This window comes from Equus asinus, chromosome 12 (assembly GCF_041296235.1).
Source record: "Equus asinus isolate D_3611 breed Donkey chromosome 12, EquAss-T2T_v2, whole genome shotgun sequence".
Taxonomy (NCBI): domain Eukaryota; kingdom Metazoa; phylum Chordata; class Mammalia; order Perissodactyla; family Equidae; genus Equus; species Equus asinus.
In genome coordinates, this window is record NC_091801.1 from 14531137 (window position 1) to 14548543 (window position 17407).

Sequence of the window (17407 nt, forward strand, 5' to 3'; positions counted from 1 at the left end):
GCTGAAATACTTTACAGGTCGAATCAAGATTCTCTCCAGCCCCCATTAAGTCACAGATGCAGAGGGACCTGGGAATTACAAAAACCTCCCTCTACCCTCCCAAAGGGTTCCCTGATGCCGAGAAAGGCAAAAATTTATAAGGATCCTGGGCTAGACGTGGACATTTAGTCCAGCCTCCCCGGCAGGATTTGGGTAATCCATTTACCGCTCTGTGCCTCAGTTTCCCTAACTATAAGAAGCTAAAGTACATACTTTTAAGACCACTTATAAAATTGTTTGAATCCTGGATGTTTTAGTAAGTTTCAGTCTGACTGTTTATTCCTTTAAATCCTCCCCACCCCACCAGAAAAAAAAATCGCCATGTCATTCCAGCCTCCCTTCCCGTCAGGTCCACCTCATGCACACCTAGCTCCCCCCATGTTGACAGAGCAAACCCCACCACCCTCAGTTTAAACACTGCAGGGGCCAGGAGTCCTAGACACCCCGCGGGGCGTGCGCCGCAGGCCCAGGCTTCGCTCGGGCGTGGAAAGGAGTCGAGGCGCAAGGAGGGGGCGACAGGGGCCGGGAAGGGGTCCTGGGGAGATCTGGGGTGCTGGGAAGAGGGCTCCCTCGCCAGCGCCGGCCTTGGTGTCGCTGCGCGCTGAGAGGCGCGCAAAGGGCGCCCCTCAACCCGGAGGCACAGGCGCATTGAAGAAGGAAAGAAAGAAAAAAGCCACCCCTGGCTCGAATTTCTGGAAGCCAGAGCAGTTTGGCCCTAAACACCGAGCCAGAACCCCTCTTAGCGCTGCCCTGGCCTCTCCGTTACCCATTTCGGGTTGGTCTTGGAAGAACCGGTTCCTCCGCCCCGCGTCGCCGAATTTGTGACCCGAGTAAGTCCGGCCGCCGGGCCCCAGTCGCCGGCCACCCTGCCCTCGCGCGCGCTCTCCCACCCTCGCCCCCGGCGGCCGCGCTCTCGCCCCTGACCGGGCCGCTCGGGCCTCTGGTCGGGCTGCGGGGACGAGGAGACGGTGGGGAAACGAAATAGGACCCTTGGGCTCCGAGGCAGCGGCCAGGAGCGCCGGCCCCCCCCACCCGGGAAGGAAGGCGGCGGATCGGCACCCGGGGCGCGGCGGAGGGGGCGCAGCCGCCGCGGGGCCCCGACCCCGAGCGAGCGAGTGAGCGAGCGAGCGAACGCCCCAGCCCGCCGCCGCCGAGGCCGCCTTCCCGGCGCGGCCCCCGCCCCCGGGGACGCGGAGCCACCTGGAGGGCGCGCGCAATAGTGGGGCCGCGCGTCGGGGCGACCGGCGGGGAGACGCGGCGTCGGCCTTCGCCTGGCTGCAGTGGCGCGCCGCACGTGGAGGGATGCGCCTGGGGCCGGTTTGTTTTCCTTCAGGGAGGTGGTGACTGATTGGGACGTCGGGGGCCGGACGGGCGGGGGTCATCTTGGCCTTATTTGATGTTGTGATTGCTGTCTTGGACGTGTGCTTGCGCTCGAAGCTCCAGTAATGGGAAACATTTGGGGAGCAGTTTGGGCAAGCAGGTATTTATATTTAGCGCTTTCTAGTCCCAAGAGTTCCTTTGGCTAATGTCGGTGGGTTGGGCCAAATCAAAGAGGCCAGTTAAAAGAAGTAGCAGATGAATTGGAGGGGTCAACAATGGCTAGGCATTACTATTTCTGTGAATAGGAAAGCAAGGAAAAACAAACAGGATCTCTGCTTTACTTTTGGTGAGGTTGGGGGGGGGGGAGGTGGGAATAATGCATACCGTCTAAACAGTTTTCATTGTTTCCTTTATGTTAATTAAGGCCCACCCAGGGGCCGGCTCCATGGCGGAGTGGTGAAGTTCGGCTCTCAGCTGCAGGGGCTCAGGGTTCGGATCCTGGGCGCGGACATGGCACCGCTTGTCAGGCCACGTTGAGGCAGCATCCCACATCCCACAACTAGAAGGACCTGCAACTAAGATATACAACTATGTACAGGGGGGTTTGGGGAGATAAAGCAGAAAAAAAAAAAAAAAAGATTGGCAACAGTTGTTAGCTCAGGTGCCAATCTTTAAAAAAAAGATTGGCAACAGTTGTTAGCCCAGGTGCCAATCTTTTAAAAAAAAAAAAAAAACCCACACAACATTTTCGTTCCGGTAGCCAGACTGACTAACCCTAGCTAGGTAAGTCATTTCAGAAGGCTCAAAGCTTCTCGAAAAAATTCGAGTGGGAGAAGAACTCAAACCAGTCAAGCAATATGAGTTGATGATATATTCAAAAGAGTCAGTAGCAAGTGAATCCTCTCAGTACAGAGGACCCCGGCCATGATGAGAAGTGCAGGACTGGTGTAGAAGCCGGATGTCCGTGCAGATCAGGGAAGGCGTTCTTCCGTTCTGTTCAGAGCCCTAATGCCCTAGGTGTCTGGTGTCTCTAGCTCTGAGCTGTTCATTCAGCCAACACGGGGAAACATACCTTGTACCAAGCTTCTTGTTCCATGAATACAAATGGCTTCTGCTCTGAAGGAGCAGTCTGGTGGACTGTTGTGACCTAGCGTGACTAGTGCTCTGATGGGGAAAAACACAGGGGTACAGGGCTTCCTGGAGGAGAGGCCTGGATGAGCCACGAAGGCACTGTGGGAGTCTGGGTGGAAGGTGTGTCTTCTAGGCAGAGAGTTGTTGGCACCAGGGGCATCTGCAGGTCATCTGGTGGAGCTGCAGGTGAGCAGGAGACACCTGGGATGCAGCGATTGTAGCTGGGGACAGATTGGAAAGGGAGTGGATGTCAGACCAAATCAGGCTAAATCAGACTTGTTCCCTTCTCGGGAGAGAGCAGAGTCGAACACGTTTCATGATTTGGAACAGGTGAAGGCCTTGGAGAGCAGGGGCAATGTGCTAATTAAGATAAGTTACAAAATAAGAACTATGAAAAAAATCCATTGGGGGCCGGCCCAACGGCCAGGTGGTTAAGTTCACAAGCTTCATGTCAGAGGCCCGGGGTTCACTGGTTTGGATCCAGGGCATGGACCTACACACTACTCATCAAGCCACACTGAGGCAGCGTCCTGCGTAGAACTAGAATGACCGACAACTAGGTTATACAACTATCCACTGGGGCTTTGGGGAGAAAAATAAAATAAAATAAAGAGGAAGACTGGCAACAGATGTCAGGCCAGGGCCAATCTTCCTCACCAAAAAGAATACCTTAAAAAAATAACCTATTAGTGGTATTATTTAGCCTATAAGAAAGTAAAAAATATTCACAAAAGGTGATTAAAGAAAGGGAGCACTATAATAACAATATTGTTTTACTAATTATCTTAGTAACCTGAAATGCCCCTTCGAAAAGTATAGTTGTCCTTAAGCAATTGACTTAACATCATGATTTTTGGATGTAAAAACTAGAGACAATTAAGCATATTGCATTATAGTTTTATGACCTTTCATCCTTTACAAAATGCTTATCATCTGTTCAACATGCATTTACTGAACATGTATTATGTGTAGGATGCATTTTCAATCATCTCTATCCTATTAGAGGGTATTAATGTCGTTGTATAGATGAAGAAACAGGCTCAGAGAGGTTAATTAATTTTTCCAAGCTTGCAGAGTTGATAAGTGCCAGAGTTATGGACTGCAGTCCCTACCTTCCTACCCTAAGTCTTCAGTAGTCTGTGTCTCTATCCTTTGACTCATCAGGATTAGCTCTGTTTTTGGCTTTCTCCCCTTTACCATTTCTATCAGTGACTTGAAAGAAGATAGCTAACGTAATGGTTTTTAGGTTGGCATATTACAGAAAGCTGGAATGGATATCTCAGTCATTGGCTTACAGAATCATGAGTCAAAGACAATCTGAGTGAGCTTGACTGACAGGCAGAAACTGACAAAATGAGAATTTCACAGAGATGACTCAGTTCTTCAAATATAGGACAGAGGGATTATGGCTTGAAAACAGGTCATTTGTAGAAGAGTTTGAGTGTCCCTAAACTCAGTAAGTGCCAGTGGTGTTTGGATCCAGAGGCCACTGACTGACAGACATGTCCTGTGAAGGGGGATCAGGAAGTTAAGTAACCCATTTTTAAAAAGACGTTCTCGGCCTAGAAAGGAGAGCCCTTAGGGGATATCATCGTAGTCTTCAATGTTTCAAGGACTGTTAGGAGGATATTGAAATATGTTTGTGTTGCTGCAGAAGAAAAGTTGACCCTAGAGAAGATGGCTTTGATGGATCTATTTCAGCTCAGTAAAAGGGAAAACCTCCTAAACAGTAAACTTGCCAGCTGCGAACCAAGTGCCTTGCGAATTGGTGAATTTCTGTCCCCAAAAGTGTTCATGCAGAAGCTCTCTGTCAGGGATGTTTTGGGTGATTCCTGCCCTACATGGAAATCTGGATTCCACAACCTCCTTCTGTGGCCCCATCACAATATCTCATACCGTGTATATATCTGTCACATTCTGTCACCTAACTGTTTTCTCATGGAATTGATGGGAGACAGATTTCTGAAATGTTTCTAATTTTGCTCTAATGTAAATTGTCCTTTGATTTTAAGGAGAGAGTGAAATTCAGAGAAACCCTCAGTTAGTGCTGCTTCTCCGACAGCTTCATGCTGTCTCATGACTGTCTCTATTTTTGGAGTTTTGGCCTCGGAGAGTGCAGTCCTGCAGTCTTATTCCATCAAGCAGTCCTTACGCTGGTCAAGAAGCAAGTCAAAGTAGGAGTCGGCATCCAGGAAATGAGGAAGCTGCTTGGATAAACTTTAGTCGTGGTTGTCAAGGGTCAGGGAGTGGTGCTGGAGCAGAGCAGGTGGAGCAGAGCACATATCCTCTAGTTCCTCCTGAACTGCACCTGTCATATGCATTCATTCTAACATCTAATGATGAGCTTGGGTCCCCCGTCCTAAATATGTTCCCTAATGAGCTGGACATTGAAGTCTGTGCTGATATCCATGGTTAAAGTTGCTTTTTAGCAGAAATGGCATAGGAGGCTGAGAAATAAATATGTTTTCATCTTATTTTTAGAAATAAAACTTGTTTTATTCTTGGCAGCTGAACTTATTGTGGCCTAAGCGTAGACCAGGTGCTTGGTGACTTTGACGGAGAATGTTACCGAAAACCAGATTACTGTTCATCATTCAGATTTAAGTCCTTAAAAATTAAAACCTTCAGGATCATAAAAATTATTGACATACCAACTGAACCTTAGCATCAAAGAACATTATATACTTTCTAATGCTCACCTCTTAAACGAAGATAGGTTTCTAAGCCCCTTCTTCACTTTTATACCTAAAAATGAACCTTATTGGTTGTTGAACTCCTGGAATTTACTCAAGTAGGAATAAACGTCACTGACCTTGGCGAGGTGTGTTGGTGGATGAACATTTAGACGAAGATCAGCACCAACATCATGTTTGATTTGGAGGGTAAAGAACTCTTCTTCCCAACGAAGAAGGCTGTCATTATCAAAACCGTTTGTTTCTTCCTTCATGGTACTGGAAAAAAAGAGGTTGACAACTGATAGGAAATGTGAATTGCGGCACGTTTTTAAAAAAATCCACTTTTTAAACATATAGCTCAATGAGTTTTGATAATTGTGTATAGCCATGTTCCCACTGCCATCAAGATATAGAACACTTCTAACACCCCCAAAGTTCCCATGTGCCCTCTGCAGTCCATCAACCACCCTTCACCCCTGTGACTCTAGGCAACCACTGTCCTGCTTTCTATCCCTATGGATGAGTTTTTTTTTTTTTGAGGAAGATTAGCCCTGACTAACATCTGCCACCAGTCTTCTTCATTTGCTGAGGAAGACTGGCCCTGAGCTAACGTCTGTGCTCGTCTTCCTCTACTTTATATGTGGGACGCCTGCCACTGCATGGCTTGACAAGCGCTGCGTAGGTCCACACCCGGGATCCGAACCGGCGAACCCAGGCTGCCAAAGCAGAATGTGCAAACTTAACCACTGCACCACTGGGCTAGCCCCTGTATGGATGAGTTTTTGTGGTGTATTTTTAACATCTTAAGAGGTATTTGATGGTAGATCTTTCTGTGTAAAAGTAAGGGGTTGATATTTCGTATCTCCTCTTTTCCTTTTGAATAAAGTAAGAAAATTCGTCACTTAGTTATGTTTATTTAGACAACAGCGAACATCACCACTGAATGGAACCAGTTTAGTTTGCTACCGGTTGTTCTAGAGTTTAAGCTATTTTAAAACTGAAATTATAGTCTCAGTAGGCTGAGAAACTATTTCTATGATACGTTGTCCACAAGCAACATCCATGGAGGGCTGGCAAGGCCCTCAATTCAATAGATGCAGCAGAGTTAATACACCAGCCTGATGAGAGTTTAGGTAAATTTATCATGTGTGATTATGTTTTAGATTATTTTCTCTGGGATGCCTGCGTTTCCTCATTACATATAAGATTTATGGGCCTGTTGTTCTCAAGCACTGTGCTGCAGCACACCGCTGTCCCCTCATGGGTGAGCCGCCACTCATAATCAATGGGCAACGTTTACTTTTTTCTATCCTTAAGTAGAAATTATTTTATGACAATGGCTGTCAGACTCAGCCGACTGCATCTTGTGGCATGGCCGTTCAGTTTGCTCAAGGGAAGAGGAGAAAGTGATCAGGATGGTGATAAAAGATCCCATGTTTACTGGAGTGAGGTTTGACTTTTCGTCTTGAGTTCATGGAGGCAGATTCCATTCAAAGAGCAATACTGAGTGGAAGAAAAAGCCAGTGTGTGATAACCATGCATACTTTTATCAGCACAGAGATAGTCCCCATCACTGATTTAGTTAAGACTTTCTGATGTCCAGCCATTGTTTTTAGTATTCAAAAGTTTGCTATGAACACAAAAATTTGGTAACCTCTGATACAGGGAGATTCACGAATGCTGTCAAGATTACAGGTTCCTTTGTAGTAACTTCATTTGAATATTTTTAAAATACGACTTCCATGTGTCATCCTTCACTAGGGCCAGTGATCTATGTAAGAGAAATCATTGAATAGGTGAATTTGACCTTACTTTATAAGAATTACTATTTTCAACTATTATACCTCTTGAGCCTCTAATTACACTGTTTGGGATCTATCCTGAAAGAAATAATGAAAAAGAAGGAAAAAAATTGATGACTGAAAATGTTGATGTGTTCTGTGCTATAGTGAAAGAGTGAAAAAACCCCAGATGCGCCACTTTATAGGAATATCTCCCTGATGGAATATTACATGGGTATTAAAAATGATAAGTGTACAGACTGTAAAATACTTATGCAATAATGTTGAGAGAAACTAGAAAAATACAAGCACGAAGATTCTCTATGATTATAGCTATGTAAAATTATGTATACATACAGACGAGTTGGGTTAATGGGATTCTGGGTGTGTTTCTTTAGCATTTTCTTAATATTGTTAATGTAGTAAGTGCTACGTCAAAATAATGTGTAGGTTTAATGCTTTCGAAAACAGTTTGAATTCAGCCTTGGTTACCGAATAAAACACCTGGCATAATTTTCCTAATGTGTCAGCTCTTTTTTTTTTTTAAAGATTTTATTTTTTCTTTCTCCCCAAAGCCCCCTGGTACATAGTTGTGTATTTTTAGTTGTGGGTTCTTCTAGTTGTGGCATGTGGGACGCCGCCTTAGCATGGCTTGATGAGCAGTGCCATGTCCGCGCCCAGGATTCAAACTGGCGAAACCCTGGGCTGCTGAAGCAGAGTGCGCGAACTTAACCACTCGGCCACTGGGCCGGCCCCAGTGTCAGCTCTTTGATTGTCCCCTAGCCGTCCGTTCTTCATCCGAAGTTAGAAGCAAGTCAAATATGGTGGAAGCAGAAATGTGGTCCTATTTCTTTAGAATTTCTATAAAGAATAGACAGGCTTCATACTTAAAACTTTAAAACAGCAACACCAGTAAATCGGTGGAAAAGCTATAAAAGCAAATTGGTGTAGACGTTTATTTCTATAGAAACTACATCTCCAGCTTTAGAAGCCTTTCACCAACATGGAACCGCACTTGTTTTTCCTTAATGACTTCAGCGGTTGGGATGTGTTCCTCAACAGTTTGAAAGATCAATAAGCATCTGGTTTCTGATCTGACTCACCTGAGTATGCCCCATCTCTGTTTTCCTTGATATAAGCAAATTCCTTAGGTAGGTGAGGAAAGCAAAGAAGAGGTGGCAGGGAGATGTGGCATCTTGTGGCTTCTGGAACCATGGCACAGTGAGTCGAGGAGGTCTCTGGAGGTCATTTACCCAATGGTTCATTTCACTGCAGGCTTCTGTTTGTAAATTTTCTTAAAGACCCCTTGATGTGATATGTTTATTCAATCTGTAGTTGTAGTCTTCTGGGGCCATACTTTAGAATAGCCCTTTTCTTTTCTCTAAGGCAATGTTCAACCACTAGTTTCCTTCTGCTTCTCAGGAATGCTCGAAAACTCAACACTTGGTGAGAAGGCAAAGATTAAAGTGATGGTGTGTTGTAATGAAAATATTCTTTCATCCAAGGAGCCGCGAGTTATTAACAGTGTCTGATAGGTCTCTGGTTCATTAGAGATGATTCATGTGCCATCTAAAATAGAACCCATTTTTCAAAACCACCAGGAAAAATTAAAATATATAGGATGTATAAAATTTTAAAAAATATGATTTTTCTTCCCAATCATATTAGTCCCCACCTCCACCCCCACCTTAGTTTTCTTCAATCTAGAAAGTCTGTCCTAAGGGCCTGCCTGACTAGACCCGTTCTCTGTCTACTTCAAGCCTCTGTAACTTACGTACTTATTTCAACTTCTGCCGGTCTTTTATTCTGAGAATAGCCAGGGTGTTTGTGATGAGCTGGAACTAAAGAAAAAGCCACATAATGTTCACGTGTGAGGTGAGGTGCTCTTACTTATTTTATCAACTGCTTGGCATTAGCTGATGGGTAGAAAAGAATAGAAAGGGTTGTGTGGAGTGAATATGGATTTTACTGAACCTAGAAAACTTTATGTTCAAAGCTAAGGAGTACCTTTTTTTTTTTTAAGTGACAAGGGCTCTTTGTAGAATTGGGGAGAAAAATTGGCATCCCAGGGAGAGTTTGAATTGTAGCAGGAATGCACAGAATAGATGTTTGTCTCACACGCGTTAAAGTCTCTGTATTTAGAACTATTCTGTATTGTAGAAATTAATAGGCTTATTGGTTGCAATAGGGCATAAAATATCACTTCCAAATAAGCATCGCTGAACTGTATAGATTTAATTATGATGTCATCACCAGCAGCCCAATTTCATAATGCCTCTGGGCTCCCAAAGGAAATTTTATGTGATTGTGAGATTTGTCAGATTGTAATCCCAATTTGATGTTTTCTGTGGAGTCGGTTTTATCAGTGTATCAATCGAACGTTTATTCGCCATAGTTCATTTGCTAGTATGTATACGCTAATTTCAGCTCCTTCCCACTCCACTCCCCCAAGAGTGGCAAATATAAAGGAAGTTCCTAAAGTTTCCATGAATCCTGTGTTGAGTGAGTCCACCTCATAAAGCTCGCTTTATTTATAAACCCCTGAGTGTTTCGTCAACAGTCCAGGGGATTGGGACCGAAAAGGGCGTAGTTCCCTCAGGTGTTGAAAAGACCAGACAGGCCAGTACTCCTTGTTTCTTCCTTGCCTGAGAGGCCTCCCACTGTCCCTGTTGCCACTTCCCCAGTTCCACTCACCACCAGATACCTAAACTAGCATCTGGCCTGGGACTGTGAATGCAAGTCTGGAGTGACACCACCCAGAGATGTGGGTGCCCCTACCCTGTCTCATGTGGGCTGCGGTGGCCTTGGAAGGGGGCTGCTTATCAGTGTGTGCCCTGGGTGAGCATCTTCTCAGGTGGCCTCACATGGGTAGCAATTATGAAGTCAGGCTATTGGTAAATGTGTGCCTAGCTGTGCAGCTTTTTCTCACTATTTCGTTCAATTGATCTTTTCTTCCTACTTAAAGAGTTGGTGAAATACATTTCAAGAAGAGCCTTCCAGCCTTTTCCTCTATGCTCAGAGTGGATGACTGATTCTGAAATGTAGAGCTTGGCCAGCAGAGCCCCAGGACGTCTCTCAGTCCTTTGTCTCTCTCTTAGGGAACCTTACACTTCAGCGGCTAATAGAAGGGTTGCCTTCCATTGTGCACAACTTCAAGAGGCATTCTTCTTCTGGAGGGTACCAGAATAGTTGTCACAGGAGTGGGTAAATAAAGGATTTGGCCTTTGGGGTAAATGCACAAGTGAGTTATTGACCCAATTATCTGCTTTGGCAAGGCGAGTGTTGGGGATACATGAATGAATGGGTAACTGCCACCAGACTCATGGTGCCCTGTCTTGTAGGGACATCTCTGATACCAAGGCACCTGCATCTAGCACTCCACAAATCTAAAACAAATCTCATCCCACTGGTCCTTCCTCCATGTGCATCTGCTCTCACCGTTCTGTAGTTTGACTAGCCTCCTTGGACATTCTTCCACTCCTTCTGTTCTAGGAACCACTCTGGTTTAAACAAAGTCGCTGAGAAGTTCACCTCTAAGTACTCTATATGTATTTATGTGTAGGTCTATACAGTTTTATGAAGAGCCACTCCCTATGTACGTACTAGGTAGGTAGGTAGGTAGGTAGATATGAAACAAGTAACCTGTTGTGGCTTGAGCTGTTTCTTAGCGTCCTTGAAATGAATGTTCAGGACCAGAAATTTGATGGCTACTTTGTAAGCTGGTTGAATGATAACACCACCACTTAACTGCCCCCCTAATTCTGGCTCAGAGTTTACGTGTGTTAAAAAATTGTCATGTCTCAATAACACACATTCATTCATTCATTCAAGATATTTAATGAATGCCATATGTGACCAGAACAGGAGAGTAAAGGCATGGTCCTAGCCCTCATGGAGCTAGAGTCTAGTGGGGTAGACAGGTAGAGAAATAATTACAGTCCCATTGGATAAGTGCTGTAATGGGGGCAGGCTTATTTATAAACCATGAAAGATCAAGTCCAGCAAAGGAATTAAGGGTTTACCAGAGCCAGGCTCCTAAATATCAGTAGACCCAGTCATGGCATATATTTCATGGTTTGGATTGACATGTAGAAATCTGGAAACAACTATGCTGATTTAGCAAGCAGTGGAGGATTTGTAAATAAAGTCCGTGGCTCTCTGTGAGTTTTTGATTTTTGAGTGGTAGTCTTTCTTAGTGGAGACATCTACCTGAAGTAGATGAATGCTGACTCTTTTGACTTCTCGATAATCTCCATCTTTTCTTTTGAGCCCGGGAAACAATAACAAACATAGTATTTAGTACAGAACAGTTTCATCTTCAGAAGAAATAAAATTACAAATGAAATACCTTTCATGCTCATGTAACTTGACCATTCTTAATACCTTAAACTGTTCAGTAAGTTCAATATGGAAATATGGAAAAGAAACACATGGGAAATAATCCTGGAATATCAAATATACAGGTTTTGATTGAAACATGTTCTCAGGACAGGTATGGGGAGGATGGGAATCGAGGGGAAATCAGAGGGGGCTTTGTCTTGGGCCTGCTCCCTTCTGTGAGGAATGAGGCTGAACTTTGTCTCGCTGCGTATAGGTGCACTGTGGGAAATTTATGTGAAAGCACTTTGTAAACTGTCAAGAGTTTTACCAATGTGAGGCAGGATTATTATCATTATTTTAAAATGCTGCCTTATCGGCAGGAAAAGTTAACGGGCCTCAAGAGAGTAACTCAAGCAATGAAAAAAATCTAGTTTCTGTAATATCTCTTTCTTGATTATGCAAGGAATCCTCTAAAAGCAATGCTGGTCACCTTTAAGATTCAGTTCTGAAATTTTGTGCCATTCGAGATAGCGTGCTACATTGTGTTTTCTTGGTTTGACAGACCATAAATACATCTGTATGATTTTTATTTACTCATAAATAAATTATAAGTTATGAAACCGTGAAATTGTTTCATGTTAAAATTGCAAAAACACTGTGCTTTAAAAAGGATTCTCTAAATTTTAGGGGTCTAGTTATTTGTGTCTTATGTTCAAGAAGCGTCACCTTTGTGTTGACAGTGGATAAGGCATATTTTTTCTAGCATTGATAATTGTAAGTGAAACAAACATAAATGGGAATTACTCCAGCATTGCAAAATTACATCCCAAATGATCCAAGCTTGGAATGTTTTACTTGAAAATTATGAGTATTAAGTGCAACGTTCATTAAATTTAAATATAAAATATAAACCTGTAAGATATCATCCAGTTGAAATTTCCCCTTTTGCAGAGAATGAAACCGAGGCTCACAGAGTCTAAATTATTTGTCTGAGGGCATTCAACTAGCACGCGGCAGAGTCAGAACCTGAATTCAGGTTGGCTGCCACTGCGGTGCTTTTCCTACCGTGCTGACATGCAGAAGTTCAAGTACTTTTACAAAAAGCGATGCTGAAGTTAAACTACTACAGGTTGTCTTAGGTGATATTAAGATTGTGTCTATTTTTTTTCTTAAAATTACATCTATATTTCAATATCTGCGATGGAGTTGATGTGAGGCATGGAGAATGATGTCTTAGTTTCGAAGCCCATGGAAGAAAACCTGAGAGTCCCTTTTGGGTTCCTTATCTGAGCATGAGCATGAAAATTAATACTGAAAGTTAGGAAATGAGAATGGGCAACTAGATGTGTCTCCCTATATTTTTGAAGATAGCTAAATGTAGAATATATTTCAAAATACTACATTTATGGTCCATGTCTCGAAGCATCCCCAAACTCCATTCATCTTGAAGGCGTTGAGTCTCAGAAGGTTCAGAATTGATCAACCGTGAAACTGTGACCTAATGGAAACTTGCTAAGAAATAGTAGAATAATATCCTTGCCCTGAGGGCAGAACGCGCAACTCTAGATTTTTCTCTTTTCTCTTTGCTCAGACTACAATCATATTCCTTTGTTAGTATTTCCTCTTTGCCTTGTGGTACAATTGACGTTGATAGATAGCATTGAGAAACTGAATTCAAAAAGAAAAAAAAGAAAAGAAAAAAAGCTCTTGGACTGTTGGCTCAAACATAATGTGTGTAGAAAGCTCTCTAGCTGGCCTTGCCATTCTCTTTTTTTTGGGGCTGTAGCTGCTGACAGCAGACACACTGAGCTGTAGTTGGGCCACATTTGGCTCATGTAAATTGTGATAAACAGTGAGCCCATAATATTTATTTTAAAGATTTCATTCAGTGAAGGTAAGCATTCTTGACTTGTGTATACATACTTTCAAATGGAAAGCTGCAGATGTAAAGATCAGCTCTTAATTTCATGCCACACAATTAATATGGCTGCTTGATGCTCTATTCCTCACAGGCGCAGGGGTGCTGGAACCCTTTGAAGAAGTGTGTAGTTAATAGCCCATATATAATTCAGAAGAAGAAGTCTTCAATGGAAGACCCCCGGGGGATAAATGGACAGTCTGTAAGTAAACAGAATGTCAGTCCTAAGGAAAGAGTTATTACTTTTAAAATCGTAATTACTATTTTTGTTGTAACCTGAGTGTCTGGAAATTCCTCAAAAGCTCTGTACCAATTTTTAATGATTTTAAAAGTTATGAATTAAGTAGTACACGATTTCATAGGCCTAGCCTGATTTATCTTTCTTAGAGGTATCAGTTATCAGAAGCAAAGTTCTAGAGGAAAAAGCCAACCTTTAGTATTTCTTGATTATACCAATATGCATAACATAATTTTAAGGCTTACATTTTCCTTTGCCTCTGAGAAAACATATATTCATCTCATAAAACTTGAAATTCATGTCAAAGTTTTGGATTGTTTTATATGTATTCATTTTATGAATAGATATCTATGTATGTGTGTGTATATCTTTAAAGTGTGGGTTTCGTGTGGCATTTTCACAGTTTGATGAACTCTTGAATGGACTTTAGATTAAGGAAAACCTTACATCTTTTAGGTTTTATTTTGTTTATCTTGTGAGCAGGGGAGAAAGGATTCAGAAATTTTCCTCAGGTTACTATGAGGAAGAAAGAAAGCTTCTTTTGGTGCATAATGAATTTTCTCAGTTAGAGGTAATCTTATAAATAACTTGAGTTATTTAGGACTTGAATAAGTCAATGGATATTAATTTTAAAAAAAGCATATTGCAGTAAATTGAAGTTGTTTCCTTGGAAATTTTCCGTAGCGATACTTGGGGTGGCTTATGTGACTGCTTTTTCAGTTCTCTGATCAGATACGATGCCTCTAGACCTGCGGTTTCATGGCTCAGCTTTGTTCACATGGAATTATTACAAACCCAGAGTGTGATCTTTAGTAATGCTGTTGTGGTTCCTGTAAATGTGTGTTTTACAAGACCTATTGGTGTTATGCAATGAGCAGTAACTGCTAATGGATAAGGATTTTAATAACAAAGGGTCCAGTGCTATCAAGGTACTTTTGCAGTCACACTGTATGCAATTACCGAGTGTATTTGATGGACCTCCTAAGTCATCTTGTGAGGTAATTCACATAGAGCACTTCCAGATCATTCCATATGGTGTAGCTTTTACCCTTAACAGGAAAAGCACCCTTAGCCCATTTAATTTGTTTGTTTGTTCTTTCAAACTCCTATTATGGGCCTGGGATATTCGATTTTATTATTATATTAAAGATACTATTGTAGTGCTTATAAAATAAATGAAAAATAAACCCACTAATAACGTACTACTTCCTGCCCCCTTTTATGTAACTTTGCTCGTCAGCTTGATGTGAGTTGATGTGTTGAAGAATCACTTACAAATTTAACAGTATCTGCAGATAAACGTTACTGATAATTTTTCGTTTGGTATTTCACATTGTGCAAATTCTAATTTAAGATTTAAGAAATTGACAAGATTTGAGACTGAAATGAAAAAAATGGGTCAAGGCTATAATGATTATTTATCTTATTTTTTTGCCCATCATAACCAAAAGATGTGTTTAGTGGGCAATCTCATTACATATCATTTTGAGGTTTTTTTGCTATGTGAAGAGTCAAGCGGCTTTGTTCTTGGACGATATTTGGCCGTCTCAGAGGTACAAAACGAGGGAGGGATATTTCTCAAGGGCAAACACTGTGAAACTGTTTCCTGGCAATTTGGCTGCTCAACCACGAATGGCTGGGTCTTGCAGAGGCCCCTGTGCAGAGGCCTTGGGTGGCCTCCTGGAGGCTCTCGTCCTTTGGCTCTCGGCTTTCTCCTTTTCCTTAGGAAGATGGGGAAGCAAGCTCAACATGGGAAGGGGACCCAGAACTTAGCTGAAAACGTTAGATAACTCAGGAAAATAAAGGAGTGAAGGGAGACCTGGAGCAGGACCAGAAGTGCTTGAGCTTCCAAACGTGAATTAAACATTCCCTTGCTCGTCACATTCATCTTTCCAAAGTTTTCTTAGAAAAAGTCAGCCATTTTCAGAGTAAACACAAAAGCACGTTGAACCCCCACGTAACCGCTTCCACGTTATCACCATTCTGGCATTCCCTGTTCCTCTTACTGTCACCCACTCTCCACGCCACCACTGAGAGTCTACTATTTTTTCAGTTCCTTTTTTCTAGATAAAATTCACATACTTTGAAAGGCGCAAGTCTTAACTGTACAGTTTTGACAAATGGTGATACCCATCGCAAATTAGAACATTTCCGTCTCCCCAGAAAGTTCTCCTGTGTCCCTTCTCAGGCACTCCCTCCCCGATACCTGACCCCTGACCTCAGAGACAATGTATGTTCCAGTGGTTTTCACCTTTGATCAGTTCCGCCTGTTCCAAAAGTTCATATACATTGATGCTCACACGATGTGTTCTCTTTCGTTTCTGCCGCCTTTCATTTAGCATTATGTTTGTGAGATTCATCGTTGTCGTTACATGTATCAGCAGTTTATTCATTTTTATTGATGAATAGTATTCCATAGTACACATTCTTTTTAAAAAATGTTAAATATATTCTAAGTACTTCTCTGGGAACCTCGGTTCTACATATGTATAATGAGGAGGGTAAAATCTGGTGAACCTAATGTCCTTTTCAGCTTTATTGTTTTGTAATTATTAATTTCCTCCACTCACATCTCACAGAATTACACCTGCTAATGGCGTCTTCTGGATTGTGCCTCTTCTTAGCAAGCCTTAATACTAGATAAGCCTTAATACTTAATGCTAGCGTATTCCTGATGGGAATAGGACCTTTAGTTTTCTTATCAAATAGATGGTATTAAAAATAAAAGCTTCTTGATTACACAAATTAATGGAACAGAATTGAAAGCACAGAAGTAAAACCACATGTCTATGGACAGTTAATCTTCGACAAAGGATCCAAGAACATACAATGGAGAAAGGAGAGTCTCTTCAATAAATGGTGTTGGGAAAACCGGACAGCCACATGCAAAAGAATGAAAGTAGACCATTATCTTACACCATGCACAAAAATAAACTCAAAATGGATTAAAGACTTGAATGTAAGATCTGAAACCATGAAACTAACATAGGCAGTATGCTCTTTGAGATTGGTCTTGGCAGCATTTTTTCAAATACCATGTCTGACTGAGCAGGGGAAACAATAGAAGAAATAAACAAATGGGACCACATCAAAGTAAAGAGCTTCTGCACAGCAAAGGAAATCATTAACAAAACAGACAACCTAACGACTGAGAGAAGATATTGCAAACTGTATATCAGATAAGGGGTAAATATCCAAAATATACAAAGAACTCATACATCTCAACAACAAAAAAAGTAACAACCCAATTAAAAAATGGACAAAAGAACTGAACTGAGATTTCTCCAAAGAAGATATACAGATGGCCAACAGGCATACAATAAGATGTTCAACATCATTAACTATCAGGGAAATGCAAATCGAAACTACAATGAGGTATCACCTTACTTCCATCAAAATGGCAAGAATTAACAAGACAGGAAACAATAAGTGTTGGAGAGGATGTGGAGAGAAGGGTACTCTCATACACTGCTCTTGGGAGTGCAAACTGGTGCAGCCACTATGGAAAACAGTGTGGAGTTTCCTCAGAAAATTAAGAATAGAACTACCATACCATCCAGCTGTTCAGCTACTGAGTATTTATCCAAAGAACTTGAAAACACGAATGCATATACATGCGCCCCTATGTGCATTGCAGCATTATTCACAATAGCCCAGACTTGGAAGCAACCTAGGTGCCCATCAAGGGACGAATGGATAAAGATGTGGTATCTATACACAATGGAATACTACTCAGCCGTAAGAAATGATGAAATCCGGCCATTTGTGACAACACGGATGGACCTTGAGGGTATTATGCTAAGTGAAATAAGTCAGAGGAAGAAAGTCAAATACCATATGATCTCACTCATAAGTAGAAGATAAAAACAATGACAAACAAACACATAGCAACAGAGATTGGATGAGTGGTTACCACGGGAGAAGTGGGGAGGGAGGAAGGTGGAAGGGGTGATCAGGCACACGAGTGTGGGGATGGATAGTAATT

The 17407-nt window shown here is 42.3% G+C and overlaps 1 protein-coding gene across 5 annotated transcripts in view; it reads left to right on the forward strand.

The window, feature by feature from the left end:
* The first annotated feature begins 672 nt into the window (after window positions 1-672).
* The window catches only part of EYA1 (EYA transcriptional coactivator and phosphatase 1), a 328098-nt gene continuing 311363 nt past the window's right edge, over window positions 673-17407 (forward strand). Inside the window, exons 1-2 of one of the 5 annotated variants that reach the window (XM_070481088.1) lie at window positions 673-869; window positions 13279-13386. In XM_070481088.1, the coding sequence (XP_070337189.1) occupies window positions 13354-13386 (33 nt within the window). In that variant the 5' untranslated portion in view covers window positions 673-869; window positions 13279-13353. Of the gene's footprint in view, window positions 870-13278; window positions 13387-17407 lie in introns of those variants that run through there. The other 4 variants (XM_070481087.1, XM_070481090.1, XM_070481086.1 and 1 more) reach the window with 4 other exon arrangements.